At 37.8% G+C, this 18,281-nt stretch overlaps 1 protein-coding gene across 2 annotated transcripts in view; it reads left to right on the top strand.

Annotated features, from left to right (window-relative positions):
* Positions 1-18,281, top strand: part of LOC130915910 (basic helix-loop-helix ARNT-like protein 1) — a 57,580-nt gene that overhangs the window by 14,328 nt on the left and 24,971 nt on the right. For both annotated transcript variants that reach the window (XM_057836129.1, XM_057836128.1), the window contains exons 4-11: positions 3,568-3,715; positions 5,430-5,450; positions 5,582-5,614; positions 8,942-8,971; positions 9,137-9,294; positions 9,715-9,794; positions 15,001-15,093; positions 15,318-15,435. In XM_057836129.1, coding sequence (XP_057692112.1) covers positions 3,568-3,715; positions 5,430-5,450; positions 5,582-5,614; positions 8,942-8,971; positions 9,137-9,294; positions 9,715-9,794; positions 15,001-15,093; positions 15,318-15,435 — 681 coding nt within the window. The remainder of the gene's footprint in view (positions 1-3,567; positions 3,716-5,429; positions 5,451-5,581; positions 5,615-8,941; positions 8,972-9,136; positions 9,295-9,714; positions 9,795-15,000; positions 15,094-15,317; positions 15,436-18,281) is intronic.

Genomic DNA, 18,281 nt, shown 5'->3' with positions numbered 1-18,281 from the left:
GTGGTAAACTTAAATAAAAACACAATACAAGGATTTGCAAATCATATTCAACCTCTATTTATTTGAATGCACCACAAAGACCTGGTATTTAATACTGAAACTGATACTTTTTTTTTTTTTTGTAAGTAATCGTCAACTTTTTTTTTTTGCTGCAACATGTTGTAAAAGAGCTAAGACGTGTGGCAAACAAGACTGAGAAACTGGGGCTGTCGGACGATTAAAATTTTTAATAGAGTTCATCACAGCTTAAAAATTAAGTAATCGTAATTAATCGCAATTCAAACCATCTATAAAATATGCCATATTTTTTCTGTAAATTATTGTTAGAATGGAAAGATAAGACACAAGACGGATATATACATTCAACATGTTGTACATAAGTACTGTATTTGTTTATTATAACAATAAACCAACAAGATGGCATTAACATTATTAACATTCTGTTAAAGCGATTAGAGCTGAAACGAATACTCGAGTAACTAGTGTTTAAAAACTGATCCGAGTAATTTTATTCACCTCGAGGAATCGTTTAATTTTGCCAGCTCTAAGCATCATGTTTTGCCAGGACTACTTTTAATGCGGGACAACGCGCTGACGTCACGTGCGTAGAGGAAGAAGCAATTAAAAAAAAAAAAAAAAAATCTTCCTGCAGCCGACAGCCGTTACAAACTACGCCGACGTTACTAAAAATGACGGCCGCATGATGCTAGTGTGGTAGCAGGTAGTGTCTGATGCGTCTCATAGATATCGCATGCATTTAGGACTAGATACGAAATGACAGACTCGGCCGCGTCTGGGCAGCGTTAGTAAACAGCCCCCATCTTTAAGCAGTAGACTTCTCGGCGCTAATAAATATAGCGTTACTGTCACTCGCTCACGTAACGTTAACCCTTCGGAGGTCTAGGTTTCTATTGATTATGACCACTGTCGATGCATGGCTAACGTGTCTTACATACAGGCTTTATTTAATTTGTAACAACACGGCGCTGTAGAGTGATGCGGGTGTAAAATTAAAACATAATAAAGCTAACTGTCAGTTTTAGCTCGGTAGTCATTGCTGAATAGAACACCAAGTAGCACTGGTCCCTAATATGCTCCAATACAGCAGGTATCATACATTTATTTTGAACTCTGCAAAAACTCAAAATCCTATCAGTACTTACAGTTTAGACTAACTTAAAACTTAACTAGTACTTCAAATAACTTAACACAAATGGAAATTCAATTGAAACACGTGGGAAAAACACGTAACTTTCAAGTGATGTGTGTTATCAAGCGCAATTACATTTTTAGGTAAGAAATATGGTTGTTGTTTTTTTTTAGTAAGATCTAGAAGTTTTTTGAGTGAAAGCAGTGATTTATTTTTTCTAGTCACATCTGAGATTCAATTGTTGGCTGTTTTCAACAGTGTACATCGAAAATAAAGACATTGACTGACTGAAAATGGTTCAATATTGGATTAAATGTCTTTTTTTTCATGTACATTTATAATTTCTCTTTACCTAAAAAAATGTTTTATCCGATTACTCGATTAATCGATAGAATTTTCAGTCGATTACTCGATTACTAAAATATTCGATAGCTGCAGCCCTAAAAGCGATCCATGGATAGAAAGACTTGTAGTTCTTAAAAGATAAATGTTAGTACAAGTTAGAGAAATTTTATATTAAAACCCCTCTTAATGTTTTTGTTTTAATAAAATTTGTAAAATTTTCAAACAAAAAATAAACTAGTGGCTCGCCATTGTTGATGTCAATAATTACACAATGCTCATGGTGCTGAAACCCATAAAATCAGTCGCACCCAAGCGCCAGCAGAGGGCAACAAAACACCAAAAAACACAAGTAACAAGTGGACATGACACTGTGCTGTCATTTTAATATGTTTGAGCGGGGTATGTGCGTTAAATGCGTCAAATATTTTAACGTGATTAATTAAAAAGATTAATTACCGTAACATGTTTAAAACCTATCATAATTATTACATTTGAAGTGCTTCAAAACCATTTATTATACATATGTGTATATATATATATTATATTATACATCAGGGAAAAGAAGTGAAAAAACATATGTTATATGTATCTCTTTCCAGTGCTAAATATGAATAAATACATTAAAGACACAAAAAAATTGGGGGGGGCTACTTCGCAGTTTTTCTACTTATCGCGGCTGGTTTTGGTCCCCATTAACCGTGAAAAACGAGGGATCACTGTAGTGAAAACTAGGGAAATCTTAATGAACGTGAATCGGTTCAGAATCTTAGTATCGATTCTACAGCATCTGTATCAATATGTGTATTGTCAACAGGCCCACAACGATATATTCCCCCATCGATGTTTTAGCACACACCTAGTACCCAGAAGCACAGGTGCTTTCTCTGGATGGGAGTTAATTAAAATGAAGCGTGAAATGGTTCTGTTGTCGGACAAATCACGATTTGAAGTTCTCAATGGAGAACTGGGATCGCATGTTAAGCGGACTTGAGGACAAAAACAACCCAAGTTGTTACAGCGCTCAATTCAAAAGCCAGCATCTGTGATGGTATGGGTACCTTATACCTCTGCGAAGGCACCATTAATTGAAAGGTACATACAGGTTTTGTAGACAAAAAAATCCAAGTAACTTCTTTTTCAGTGAAGCGCCCACTTATTCAAGCAACACTATGCCAAACCATATTGCATTACAAGAGTATGGCTTCGCAGTAAGAGAGTGTGGGTATTAGACTTGCCGGCCTGCAGTCCAGTCCTCTCTCGCATTGAAAATGTGTGGCGAATTATGAAGCGTGAAATACAACAACAGACTGTTGAAAAGCTGAAGCTGTATATTCAGTAAGAATGGAAAAGAATTCCACCTACAAAGCTTAACAATTAGAATACTCAGTTCCCAAACATTTATTCAGTTTTGTTTGAAGAATGTGATGGAACACAGTTGTAAACATGACCCTGTCCCAGCTCTTTTGGAATGTGTTGCAGCCATAAAATTGTAAGTAATTATTATTTTTACAAAACATTTATCGATTTGAACATTAAACATCATGTCTGTAGTGTATTTAATTAAATATGCTCCTCAAGTTCTATATAACGTCTCCTTATTCTTTTCAAATTTTCTAAATTGTATCGTGATGAGCAATTGGTGAAGTTCAGCTTACTTGGCGAGTCATCGACAAACGTAGTGGATGGCAGCTGCCCCTGTGACCATTGCCCTATATTTTATCATTTCCCATTTGAGACTAAATTGCACATGATAAAGGAATATTTTGTTTTCACTTGAGCAGGAGGGCATCCGTGCCTTCTGACCCAGTTGTTTCCGAGGGAATAAATTAATCATTTTCCCATGGTGCCACAAAATGCTAATGTTAAGGATTCACTGTTCATCTTGGAGTTACTAAAGCATCACATCAATTCACAGTCATTGTGCTAGCAAAGATTTCTGTGATGGCAAAAAACATACTAATTCATGTCATTTCAAAAAGACATTTTTGACGCTTTCATATGTATTTAATGCCTACCAGTATGAGGATCCTCAGCGATACTGTAATTTCAATAGCTGTGCAATTTTCTCCCAGATGACCTGATGGCAGACCAAAGGATGGACATTTCCTCTACAATGACTGACTTCATGTCCCCAAGCTCCACCGACCTCATCTCGAGCTCTATCAGCACTCCTGGAATGGACTACACTCGGAAAAGAAAGGGAAGCACCACAGAATACCAGTAAGCAAATCGATATGTTAAGTTAAAACTAGGGCTGTCACTAAAAATGTGTTTTATTAGTGTATGAAGCAATGTTCCACTGTACAGGCATTACCACACACACTCTCTGACAGTGTTGTTTTTGGTAGCCATTTTAGTTTTAGTTTTAGGACAGAAATACTTAGTACTTTGTTAAAGTAGTTAGTTTTAGACATATTTTCTTCATTTCTAAATCTGTTTGTCTTTTATGTGGGTTGAAGAACCCTCAAAAGGTTTTAGTATGTAAAAAATGTAAGGTTTTCGTTAGGGGTGTGCCATCTTAGGCACCCCACGATTTGGTCCGATTACGATTCAATTATTGAACGATGATCACGGTATTGACCATTTTAAAGCCAGTACTTATTTCTCAACATGCCTATACAACACACAGCTGACCATGAGATGGTCTTAATCACAAGAAGGAGCAAAAACATATGCTGTTTCAAAGGCAGTACTTATTTCTCTGAACAATACAATAAAATTTACACTATTGGAATGAATTCCACATATTCTGGAAACAAACAAAGTGTCTTTAGAAATAAGACTTCTTTTAACCGATATACTTTGTTTTCACAGATTTCTGTAGTATTTTGCATGTTTGTAATGTTACCGCTTTACTTAATCCTGGTTTTAAACGTTCTGCATCTGGAGTAACCTTTGTACACCACCAGACAACGCACAACTTGACATGGAAATACATGTTAGCGAAGCCGCTAATTAGCATAGCGCTCGGCGCTAACTAGTAACATCTCAAAAACAAGAACAATAAAAGCTAAACAGTACAAGAGGGTTTGTGTACTCACCTGTGATAGACAGACATGGGACTTAGCAAAACACGGACTTTTTCTTATAAACACAACTTGAACCTACTGCTGAACAACTGAAAGACAAGGAGCACTGAACTATCTCTCTTCCCCTCTCGCTATAAAAAATAACTTGCGCTCAGAAGAGGACCCAAAGCGCGACCGCCTTGCCTGTCTCATACACAAATTGATTTTTGAGTCTTTTGAAAAGGAGTAAATCTCTCGCTCAGTAACCAGCAGCATCCATCATAACGTTGTGCGTGCGTTCATTAAAGGTGTCTGGGCAGCAGACGTGTCTTGAATTTCATTCCGCTACTAGCGGCTGTCATAAAGTTATTAGGGAAAATCATTGTTTTTGAACATTTATGAATTGTAATTGAATCGGGATGCATCTAATAATAGATTTTGTGGCACTCCCTTAGTCTTCAAAAAAGCACGGTGGAATAACCTTGACCAAAAATATCGCTGTATCACAGTATTGTGATTACACCTCTAAAATGTATGATTTTTACCTATTTAGATTAATGGTAAACTATCTTTCTTCATTAAAAAACATTTAGTTTTGACCCCCCAAAAAATTGTTGATAAATGTCAATAAATGAATGCAAGTAAATATCGAATGCAATGACAAAAAATTCGCGCAAGTTGCATGTTGTTTTTAGGTCGTTGTTTTGTGGAATTTTTTTTTTTTTTAAACGACTGTATGAGATGGGGTAGACATATATGCACCAGTTATGATGACTCAATATGATTTGTTTGTGAACCATTGTTTTCTTAGGCAGAGTTTGCTAAAAAAAAAAATACCATTTGCAATATAACACATTTTAAATCCTTGAAGGGACCCTGAAAGCTTTATAATCAAAACTAACAGATAAATGTGTCTTTCTCTTCAGAATCGATGGCTTCCCATTTGAGTAAGTTCAATCATGCAACAGTCATGAGCCACCAGATTTTTGTTGACTACCAAGAAAATACCATGCCAAGCTTTTTACACTGCTGCATGTATTCAAATGTTTGGTTAACATGTAATCTCTCCTTCTTGCAGTGATATGGACTCTGATAAAGATAAATTGGGAAGGTAAGTTGCCATCCTTGCATGAGATTTTACAATTATCCATATATTTCGTAAAAGAATAAGGAAATATACAATAAAAATGCATTGAAATTGATGTCCTGTGGCGGCATTAACAAATAAATCATCACGTTAGTCTTCAGCATGTGACTTTGCAGCAAGCACTTATACAGAACTGTATTTCCAGTTACTGACCAGTGGTGTTTATTTGCTCGAGTGCAATAGAGATTAACTGTTGAAGGGGGAGTATTCCAGCAGGACGCTGTCTTTTTTTATCATGCCAGATCTTCTCCAATCAATTTTATGCAAAAGAGTTGCTAGCAAAAAAGCCCAATTGGAACTAAGGCTGAACGATATTTGGGGGGAAAAAAAAAACATTGTGACTTTTTGGGGGTTTGCGATATGTTTCGATATACTGTATATTGCAATATTAGAACTAGAAGAATTTTCACCAGATAATTTGAATAGGTCAGTGTGGGAAGTCTTTGGTTGACTCACCATGTTATTGTACTAGTGTAGTGCTGCAATGATTAATCGATTAACTCGAGTATTCGATTAGAAAAAAAAAGATTCAAATTAAATTTTGCTGCTTCGAGTATTCGTTTAATTATTGTGGCATTGTCATGGTTTATTTTGAAAGTGTTTGCAGTCAGTTTTATAGATTTGAGTGGTTACACTGCCCTCTAGTCTGCCTCATTTCACATGGCTGAATCCAGCTGCTCCATGTTAAAACCAATATAAGCTAAGTTTTTGTTTGCGCTAATGTTTTTTTTTTTAATGCATTCATAATTTAGTTTATGGGTATATTTAGCCATTTTTGCGGGTACATGTGTCTGAACCATTTGTTAAGAGCATTGTTTAAAAAAAAAAGTTAATGTTTTATAGCATTTAAGCTAGCGGACTTTTGCTATGTAAGTTAGCCAATTGTTCTTTTGTTGTACATAGATCCTTATTTAATTGTTTTTCTATACCATTTGATGCTCAGCTCAGGTATTTTAATTTTTCATGTTTCTTATCCGATTACGCGATTATTCGACAAACTAGTTCATCGATTAATCGACTACTAAAATAATCAATAGCTGCAGCCCTCTACTAGTGTATTGCATTCTGTGTTTTATTGGAGTTTCTTTGTCATTCATCCGTATATTCTTATTTTTTTCCTTTATTTTATATTCTTTAAACAATTTATCATATTTCATAAAAATGTCATCTTAGTTTCAGTGTTTTTTTTATTGTTGCATTATAGATTTAAGGTGCTTCAATTTGGGAAGGCACCTCTGTGAATGATGAAGATTGCTGTACGTAAAAGGGATACAGGAAGCTATGTATCTGCACACTTGCTGCTTTTATGAAGCAAACCAAAAGTTTACGTGTTCAAATAATAATAATAATCGCAAATCCTGCGATAGGACTGTTGCACATGCGCATATCGCTATGGCGCCATTCAAACGATATATTTTGCAGGCCTAACCGGAACCTTAAATAAAGTCGTTTCTGAATGAGAGTTTCTGTAACCTGAGACAATTAATCCCTGTATGGAAAATGTGACATTAACATTCCCTCTACATGGTTAGATATTTTATTTATACTCAGCATTAATGATAATCCATACAAATCATTGCAAATATTTTTTTTTTTTAATGCAAATATTGTTGAGTTTTTATCAAAGATGCACAGATACCGATACTAGTATCGGCAGGGGGGCGCCGATCCGGCCCAAAATGGTGGTATCGGTATTGGCGAGTACCAACAAAGACGGCGCCCATACCATTTACCGGTCCATTATTATAACATTTGACCGCGGCCTTTTTTTTTCTCCTGGCCCTCACTACACTTTGTCTCTGTGTTGTGTGATGACACGTGAACACCAAACAGCTATCGCTATTGGCCTGCTCCAGACCAATGAGAACGGGCCAATAGCCACTTCTGACAAATGACATGGCCGACATGGCCAACATGGCGGCGGTCGGGAAATATTTCAAAATAGAAATCCCGTCAATTAAAATAAATGGCTGCGTGCAAGATTTGCGGCCTGAAAGTTTCGAGATGTGGAGTTAAATCGGCCAGTTTCAATACCTCGAACCTGATAAAACATTTGAAGATGAAACGTGAATGAGTTTGAGCCTGCAAGAGCAGGACTGCTCTCCAGAGGAAGGGCGCTGGACATGTGCAACAATCTCTGGTCAGTTCACTACGTCAACTTTACTTTGTCTTTTACTTAAAGAAATGCTGCAGTAATTTGGGAACTGTTTCCAAAGTAGGGTTGCCACCTTTCAGAAATAGAGATAAGGGACCGCCCCCTCCCGAAAAAAGGAGGCTAATAGAGAGACGGAATGCTGTGGTCAATTATTATTACTTATAATTGTTGCGTCCGCAAATGCGGAAATAAGGTTGAACCTCGAAGCGGACAACAAGCGGGGGATACGTACAAGGGTTTAATGATTGCAAACAAAAAATAACACGCGATCGCGGGATAGTAGAAATAACAAAAGGAGTCCGTGACAGCAAGTCGACGGAGCTCAATACTACAAACTCGAAGGTTAACTAAGACGATAGGCAGCGAGCCAAAAAGCCAAAATAAAAACACTCAAATACCTACACAGGGTAGAGGTTACAAACGAGTGCAGCACACTAACAGAAAAAAACCAATGCAGGGGCATAACAAGCAAATGTAGCGAGACTATAGTGCGAGATGTCAAATGGCGATCAGCAAGGCAAAATACCTTTGAGATCACCCGTGCTTAAATGCTGCGTTGATGAGCTCGCATTGGATTCAGGTGTGACGTCAGGAACGCCCCCACTAACAGCCCAGCAACAAAACACAATCTAACCAGCAGCAGAATGTGACAATAATTTCATGAAAGTTGCACTGTTTGGCCTTTGAGAGGTTTAAAAAAAGTTTACTCAGTTCATTCGGAGTTTATTATTATGAACTTATTTGTACTTTCTTACTGTTGGGCTAGTATTATACTTTGTACTAGTCTTTTTCCTATTTTGCAAAGGTAAGCAACAGCCTGACAAAGCCTTGATAGCAATGATTTCACATCCAATTATGTAGCTCTTTGGGGGGGGGGAATTATATATATATATAAACGGGGTGGTATCGGCATGGTATCGGTATCGGCCGATACTGCACAGCCAGGTATCGGTATCGGGGCCAAAAAATGGTATCGGTGCAACACTAGTTTTTATTATGCTTTTAATATTATAATTTTTGAGCGGTACAGTATAAGAAGGCTTGTCTCTTTTTCCGAAACTGATTATGTTCATTAGCCCATGGAGGGAGTGTACTTGGTCATATTTTCACTATGCATATTTATTTTCTTTTCGCAGTGACCAACCAGGTCGGATAAAGAATGCCAGGTATAACTTGTTTGTTATTATTTCTCTTTGATTTGAGAAAGCATTTGTTCATGTTAAGGAAAACACCAGGATCAAATCTAGAGTACAACTTGGAATAAAGCATGTAACACAACTCCACATGTACAGTAAGTGTTAATGCTCACTTTCCTCTATGCTTCTACACAGAGAGGCTCATAGCCAGATCGAGAAGCGTCGAAGGGACAAGATGAACAGTTTTATTGATGAATTGGCATCACTGGTGCCAACATGTAATGCCATGTCTCGTAAACTGGATAAGCTCACAGTTCTTCGCATGGCTGTTCAGCATATGAAGACACTCAGAGGTTAGAATGAACTACACCAGTGAATGAGTGCAGTTCTACAAATTCCAAATTAATAGCTGCCTAAACATAAACAAACCTTTTTCACAATCTTTGAAGCAACTTTCAGAATACCAGAACAACTGTTGTATTGATCCAGGCAATATCCATCAATTTTCTCCAATTTATTTTCTATGAAGTTCTGACTATGTAATTTCAAACAATGTTTACATGGCCATTGGTCCTTCTGGTTATTGTATAGTCAAATACAGTAAATTACCTACTTTTGATCAAACTGCTTCCCTCACTGCTAATCGATTATCACTTTGCTGCATTGACTGTTTAAAAGAAATTAGTTGGTCAGGTAGAAAAAACGAGTGCAATAAAAAAAACTTTTCAAATTTATTCCCGGTCCATGATGACTACATTTTCTGTCGTATGCAGGAGCAGCAAATCCCTATACAGAGGCCAACTACAAGCCTTCCTTCCTGTCAGATGATGAGCTGAAACATTTGATCCTAAGGGTGAGTACTACACATAATGGACTACACTATTAATTGCACAATATACATATTGCAGGGTGATTCAAAAAGAATGCGCCAAAGTCATGAAATTCAATCAAACTGAAAAACATGGAGTGATGGTAGCATCTTCTCTCTTTCATGCTTCTATCTATGAGAAGAAGCTCCCCAACACCAGCAGCACTCATGCGGTCCGATATAAGGACACTTTTACTGTAGAGACTATACACTTTGCTGTGTACTCCTTACCCTTGCGACGCCAGACAGTATAGAAGTCATTGGTTCCAAAACGATCTTTGTCTTATCACTCCACCGTATAGAGTCCCAGAAGTGTAGTTTTATGTCAGCATTGACCCTTGCCAATACCGATCTGACTTTTTGTACATTGGCTTAAGGAGATGACACCCCTCTGCAGTATGCGCTGTAATGTGTGATGGGAAATATTCACTGCAGTATGCCTTTGTAATTCTTGAGCTAACCGCAGAGAACTTGCATAGTGATTTTTTTACTCCTAGCTTTTTCAAAAAGGTGACGCTCATGTTGAGCTTTTAACTTCATTGGATGGCCAACATACTGTGTATGATTGGATTTCCATCTTTTTTAAATACTCGCACTACTTGTGCTACAGTGTTTTGACTGACAAGTACCAGTAAAGCTTTACTGATCTTCTTGTGACCCTCACCCTTTCTGTCTAAAGAAATTATTTTCTTTCTGAGATCTTGAGAAATTTCTTGTCCATGTGGTGGCATTGCTGACAACATGTATTGAGGTGTTTCCTCATTAGTCAACTTCCCTTTTATATGGTAAACGGAGTAACACTTATGTATATCGTACCTTTCAACCTTCAAGACACTCAAAGCACTTTAATTCTATAGATGCTCATTTACGTACTGATGACGCAGCATCAGGAGCAACATGGAGTTCAGTATCGTGCACAAGGATACAGTGGGGCAAATAAGTATTTAGTCAACCAGTGTTTCCCATAGGATTTTTTGAAACTGTGGTGGTGGGCTGCATCGGAGTCGGACAGCCTCACCATGTCGTGCCACAGCGAATTTTTTTTTTTTTTCTTCATTTTTTTCTTCCCCCAAGAAGAACCATAACAAAGATATATTTGAAATATTTCATTAGCTAGGCTAATGTTATAGCTCTCAGCTACGGTACATGTATGTAAAATGCGTAGCTGATTACAGCTACGTTACCCTATGTAATAATGTGACTTTTTTTCTCGTAGCAATAGTACGACTTACATCTCGTAGTGACTCAGGGTTGGCAACCCAAACTGTTGAAAGAGCCATATTTGACCCCCCCCCCCCCCCCAAAAAAAAAAAAAAAAAAAAAAAACACACAAAAAAACTGATAAAGTATGTCTGGAGCAGCAAAAAATTCAAAGCCTTGTACAAGCCTTATAATTATCAATACTAGCTATATTGGCCTACTATAAAAATGACTAAGTTGGCTAGAAATACATAATTAGCCTTCATGATTAAATGTCTATTTTCCCTGCAGTGGATCCTATAGCGCACCACGTGACTACTCTGTTGTACGATGCCACCACAAGTTTAACTTCATTACTATATTAATGAATTGAAAGAATGTTTGTGCCATGTTTGTCCTCCTACAAAATCCTATTAAAACAAAAAATATATTTCCCTTCCTGAACTTTTTCCATTTAAAAAAAAAAAAAAAGCGCTAAAGAGCCGCATGCGGCCCGAGAGCCGCGGGTTTCAGACCGCCGTCGTAGTCCTCCTTTTTCCTTTTTATTTGACCCTCGTAAGTACTACATTACCACAACAATAACAGTCCTTCTGTCAACTGACCCATTTACAGGACTGGGGGAATTCTAATAGCCGTGTAAAGACTTTTACTTGATTCGGTGAGAAGGTGAATAGTTTTTTCCCCGTTGTTCATGAACTAAATTTCCACACAAACGCACATCGAGGTACCATTAACTTAGCAAGGAGAGGTATGAGAGTCATTTTTCGAGTGTCCCAGAGCTCGCGAAATTGGGGGGGGGGCATTTATCAAAGTTTCGTCAGCCGTAATTGTCTGAAGTTGGCGCGCCGGTGTTGTGCCGAAAAATAGCCACTCCACGCGAAATGTCCCCCCTGACGGGAGCGCCCACACGTCACTCGTACAAACAGCCTTTTCTTACCAATCGATGGACACGGAAACCACGTTCTTGTACCGTGAATATGTATCATTTTACTCTGCTTGAACTAATAAATATTTTACTGTGACCAACGCTCTGAAAATAGAGCAAGGCTTTATTTTGGGCCCTGCCTCTCCGCGCAAGTTCAATCAAAGTTTGCTTTCCGTCCAAGACGGCCGTCCACCGCTCACTTTCGCCGAAAAGTCCGATCCAAACTATTGTAATGCCCCGGATATGGGGAAGAAGGAGAGAAGTCTGTATTTGCTTACCCACTTGATTGTGGTAACAATAATACAGAAAAACAATAACAAAATAACAGCGTGCTGCTAAGACATGCGACCGCTATCTCCCGCTATCTCGCTCGTTCTCCCATTCTTCCTACTTGTTCCCCTTGCGTCTCTTAAATAAATAAATAAATAAATAAAATAGTACTCTAAAAAGCTACTCTACTACCCGCGCGCGCTCTCGCGGGTAGTAGAGTGGAGTGGGCTACAGCTGTGTAATCGGCTGACTGACGCATCTGATTATTATCTTTTTTTTTTTTTCGGCGGGGGGGCAAACGAGACTGTGGCATTTGTGGGAAACACTGAACCAGCAATTGTGCAAGTTCTCCTACTTGAAAAGATTAGAAAGGCCTGTAATTGTCGACATGGGTAAACCTCAACCATGAGAGACAGAATGTGGAAAAAAAACAGAATCACATTGTTTGATTTTTTAAGAATTTATTTCCAAATTAGAGTGGAAAATAAGTATTTGGTCACTTACAAACAAGCAAGATTTCTGGCTATCAACTTCTTCTAACGAGGCTCCACTCGTTACCTGGATTAATTGCACCTGTTTTAACTCATTATCGGTATAAAAGACACCTGTCCACAACCTCACTCAGTCACACTCCAAACTCCACTATGGCCAAGACCAAAGACCTGTCGAAGGACACCAGAGAAAAAATTGTAGACCTGCACCAGCCTGGGAAGTCTGAATCTGCGATAGGTAAAACACTTTAAAGAATTCAACTGTGGGAGCAATTATTAGAAAATGGAAGGCATAGAAGACCACTGATAATCTCCCTCGATCTGGGGCTCCATGCAAGATCTCACCCCGTGGCGTCAAAATGATAACAAAAACGGTGAGCAAAAATCCCCGAACCACATGGAGGGACCTAGTGAATGACCTACAGAGAGCTGGGACCACAGTAACAAAGGCTACTATCAGTAACAATGCGCCGCCAGGGACTCGAATCCTGCACTGCCAGACGTGTCCCCCTGCTGAAGCCAGTGCACGTCCAGGCCCGTCTGTGGTTCGCTAGAGAGCATTTGGATGATCCAGAAGAGGACTGACAATGTTTTATGGTCAGATGAAACCAAAATAGAAGTTTGTGGTAGAAACACAGGTTCTCGTGTTTGAAGGAGAAAGAATAGTGAATTGCATCCGAAGAACACCATACCCATTGTGAAGCATGGGGGTGGACTAATCTGTGTAAAGGAAAGAATGAATGGGGCCATGTATCGAGAGATTTTGAGTGAAAATCTCCTTCCGTCAGCAAGGGCATTGAAGATGAGACGTGGCTGGGTCTTTCAGCATGACAATGATCCCAAACACACAGCCAGGGCAACAAAGGAGTGGCTTTGTAAGAAGCATTTCAAGGTCCTGGAGTGGCCTAGCCTGTCTGCAGATCTCAACCCCATAGAAAATCTGTGGAGGGAGTTGAAAGTCTGTGTTGCCCAACGACAGCCCCCAAACATCACTGCTCTAGAGGAGATCTGCATGGAGGAATGGGCCAAAATACCAGCAACAGTGTGTGAAAAGCTTGTGAAGAGTTAAAGAAAACATTTGGCCGCTGCTATTGCCAACAAAGGGTACATAACAAAGTATTGTGATGAACTTGTGGTATTTACCAAATACTTATTTTCCACCATGATTTGCAAATAAATTCTTTAAAAATCAAACAATGTGATTTTGTATTTTTTTTCCACATTCTGTCTCTCATGGTTGAGGTTTACCCATGTTGACAATTACAGGCCTCTCTAATATTTTCAAGTGGGAGAACTTGCACAAGTAGTGGTTGACTAAATACTTATTTGCCCCACTGTACGTGATCGGATCGGGACAGCGCACGACATCTGGTTTGGTGAACGACTATTTAGATTCACCGGAAATCTTATTTGGGGCAAATTTTTCTGCTTTTACCCAAATGCTTTGATCGGGTTGTATCTATTTCTGCAGATGATCGCTACAGATTTGGTATGACAATTTCTTTTTGACTGTGCACATTCATTAATATTGGTCTAAATTAATGGCCCACATTTGCAGGATTGTTTTCCAATGTAGTTTGCAATTCAAACAGTTTCTGTAAAGAAAAAAAAGGATTTCTGAAATGTACAGTATATCTACTGTGTGTATATATACACAGGGGTTGGACAAAATAATGGAAACACCTAAAAAAAAAAAACAATTTAATTTGGTGTAGGTAGTCTTTTGCGGCGATTACAGCCTCAATTCTCCGAGGTATTGATTCATACAACTTGTGAATTGTTTCCAAAGGAATTTTAAGCCATTTTTCTGTTAGAATACCCTCTAACTCGTTTAAGCTAGGTTCATACCGCAGGTCTTAATGCAAAAATCCGATTTTTTTTTTCTTTTGACAAAAAATCTGAATTGTGCATCAAGACCTGCGGTATTAACCCAGCCTTAGAGACTATGATGGTGGAAATCGACGTCTTAATTTAACCTCTAAAACTAACCATAAATGCTCAATAATGTTGAGGTCTGGGGATTGTGCCGGCCATAAGAGATGCTCAACTTCATTAGAATGTTCCTCATGCCATTCTTTAACAATTATGTTCAATGGTTATGATGCCAAAATGTTAGGTGTTTCCATTAGTTTGTCCAACCCCTGCATATACTGTATGTGTTTAAATTTGTGCATTGTTTTCCAGTTTGTTAACTAAACTAAATGTACAAAGGCCAAGTTAGTTTTGCACTGTAGGTTTTTTTATATTCTATTTTTTTTTTTTTTTTTTTTTTTTTTTTTTTTGCATGATCTGTTCTTTGATGCAGGCTGCTGATGGTTTCCTGTTCGTGGTTGGATGTGATCGTGGAAAGATTCTTTTTGTTTCTGAATCGGTTTACAAGATTCTTAACTACAGCCAGGTATGCATTGAATGTTTGCTGCACAGTGTGGGAAAATATCTGTATTATAAAACTGATCATGTTTCTTCTCAGTCTGTATAAGTACAAAAAACTGCAGATTGGACTTGTGTTTGATACACACTCTTAACACAAGCTACTCAATACAAATACTATAAACCCTGCAGGAAATGGGAGTAATGATGAAGTGAAACAATTGACATTTCTGTGCTGATATCTGCTTTCAGAATGACCTCATAGGTCAGAGTCTCTTTGACTACCTTCATCCTAAGGACATTGCCAAGGTCAAAGAACAGCTGTCTTCTTCCGATACAGCCCCCCGTGAGAGGCTAATTGATGCTAAAAGTAAGCAAATTCCTTATCAATGTCTTTTGAACAGTCTATAAAATATTAAAGAATAGGTGCACAAAAATGTCTAGTCTATCATCCTAAGCAGGCATACAACCAGAGATGTATTCTTGTTTCTACAGTAAATAAACAATTACAAACAATTGATAACTAATAAATGATCAGACAAATGATCATTACCATCCATTTATTTTATAGGTGACATTTATATATTTACTGCATAATGACGTGTGTTTGTACAGTATATAAACAGGGTTCCTGCAGATCCTTGAAAACTCTTAAAAGGCACTGAATTTATTATTTCCCAAATAAAGCTTGAATTGGCATTAAAATGTCATAAATCCAATTTTCAAAAGTCCTAAAAATGTGAGGAAGTACGATTACTTGCTCACATTACTTGCTCAGTACACGAAGTATTGTAATTTCAGGACTATAGAGTGCAAAATTTCCAAAAATTGAAGAAAAAAATCATATCCAGAAATAATATATATGCTGCACCAGACTATAAGCCTGGAGGTCCATGTCTTAATATAAGATTTTTACATAAAGTGATGTTACACACAAATATTTGATTGATCAAAAATAACTATTAACCAAATGAACACGCATTAACAAATCAAATTGCATCCTCTTCGTTCATATGCTAGGTTATGCAGCTACGACTGGAGCACATGACATCACATCCCATGGCGTTTCTTTTTCCCTTCAATTTTGGTTTGTTGTCCAGTTGAGCTTAAATTTGATGTTAAACGGCATTAAAAGTCTTGAATTTTAGCTTTGAGGTTTAAGAACTCTGTGTGAACTAATAATTATTTACTGTATTTATGGATATTTTCCAAACATCTTAATGCTGATTAAAGTGGGCTACTTTATCTGGTTTGACTGATAACAGTATTTTGGAAGTGGGGAAAAATGTACTTCCTGAAATTATTTGACCACATTGATATTAGTGGATATGAATGAAGTATTTCATTCATTCAAGAAGTACTGACATCTGGGAACTGAAGGGGTGTCCTTGTCTTTAAATAGCCCAATTCTCACCAGGGTAGAAAGACAGGCAGAACCAAAAGACATAATTGTTTCGTTTTGTTTTTGGTTCGTCTTTGTGTAGTTTTTGTCGATTAATCCTCGAGCAGTTTTTTTTTTTTTTTTAAATTTGTTTTTTTATTGAATTTTCCAAAACCAAACACACTTGAAATGACAAACACCAAACCAAAACAAAGCACAACCCAAAAGAAAGAAAGAAAAAAAAAAAATACATAATACATAAATAATACCACTAATTTACAGTATCATGGCCTGACCTTCAATTTCCCCTTAATCATCTTGTTGACATGTCAAAGTTCTTTAATATCATTTAAATTGGTGACCTATTTTTCCTTTCTAAAGTCTCTCCATTTCTTCCATTTGTCTTCGAATTGTCTTTCTTGTATTCATAGTCTAAATGTAATTCTCTCCATTTCACATATCTCTTCCACTGTACACATCCACTGTTCCGCAGTTGGATGGTCAGCTTTATACCACAGTCTCGTGATTACTTTTTTGCTTGCTGTCATCAACACTTTAACAAAGTACTGATCAACCTTTTGTATTGTTTCCCGAGTTAGATTCCCCATATAAAGTACCTTGAATGTTCTTGGGATCCCATACCCTGTTATTTTTCTCAGATCATTCCAGATTGTATCCCAATATTCTTTTAATTTTTTACAAGACCAGAATATGTGTAAATGTCCCACATCCATATGCCCGCATGCCCTCCAGCACGGTTGTTGGGCAGATACGATTTCTTTTCTTTGCAAAGGGGTTAGAAAGAACCGTACGATGTTTTTCCAATTAAATTCTCTCCAAACCTTGGAGCTAGTGGATGTGCACAGTGTCTCACACATCCTTGACCATTCTTCCTTGGTTATTTGTGCTTTGAGTTCTTTCTCCCATTTTTCTTTGATATATAAAGATGTGTGTGTCTGACATGACATAAATGCTTTATAAAGTTCAGGGATAACTTTACATTTCTCCCCATCATAAGCTTTCTTGAACACCTTAATGATCTCATTTTCAGTTACACTCTTAACCTCTTTGTCATAATAGTCTTTTAATTGTATATACCTATAATGGTCGTCGTCCTCCAGTCCAAATCCCTGCCTCAATTTTTCAAAACTCTGCAGCTTGCCTCCTTCCACCACTTTACATATTGCTGTGATGCCTTTTTTAGCCCAACTCCTAAACCCTTTATCATTTAGTCCTGGTGTGAAACCATCATCGAAACTTTTATAATCAACACCAGGTTCATACCAGCACTAAATCAGGTCTAGAGGCACAAGAGCAGTTCTGTCTTAACAATTACCATTACTAAAAACAAGATGTAAACTGCTACTGCTAGTTATGACAAAACCACCGAATGCAGCACTTCTCATGATAATACTCACTCTGGGGGAAAACAATACAGTATTTTCAAATAATTATACCAACCTGGACCACACGGATCGCAAACTTTAAGGGGATGTTCACCACGCTCAAGCTAATGCTAACGCGAATACTATGCTAACCCTACGAGTTACCTTTTAGTGTATAATGATATCTCAGCACAAACTTTGCAAAGGCTAAAGCACCATTGCATATTCTCTTTTGCCAAGATAAGAAAGCAAAATTTAGTGCCATGCGTTGTGCCATAATAAGCAAGCCTGGAGTGAAACATAGCTTGAAGAATTAGGTGAGTGTATGTGTGTGTGGGGGGATTGGGCAGCACGCCACATGAGTGACACAGCAAAACATGGCTACAATGCAGGCTGACTAACTACAGTGCAATAAGAAAATGTCATACATTGTGAATACATAATAGAAAC

Source organism: Corythoichthys intestinalis, chromosome 5 (assembly GCF_030265065.1).
Source record: "Corythoichthys intestinalis isolate RoL2023-P3 chromosome 5, ASM3026506v1, whole genome shotgun sequence".
NCBI classification, from domain to species: domain Eukaryota; kingdom Metazoa; phylum Chordata; class Actinopteri; order Syngnathiformes; family Syngnathidae; genus Corythoichthys; species Corythoichthys intestinalis.
The sequence above is the reverse complement of the archived record's forward strand: the minus strand, read 5'-3'. Positions and strand labels throughout refer to the sequence as shown.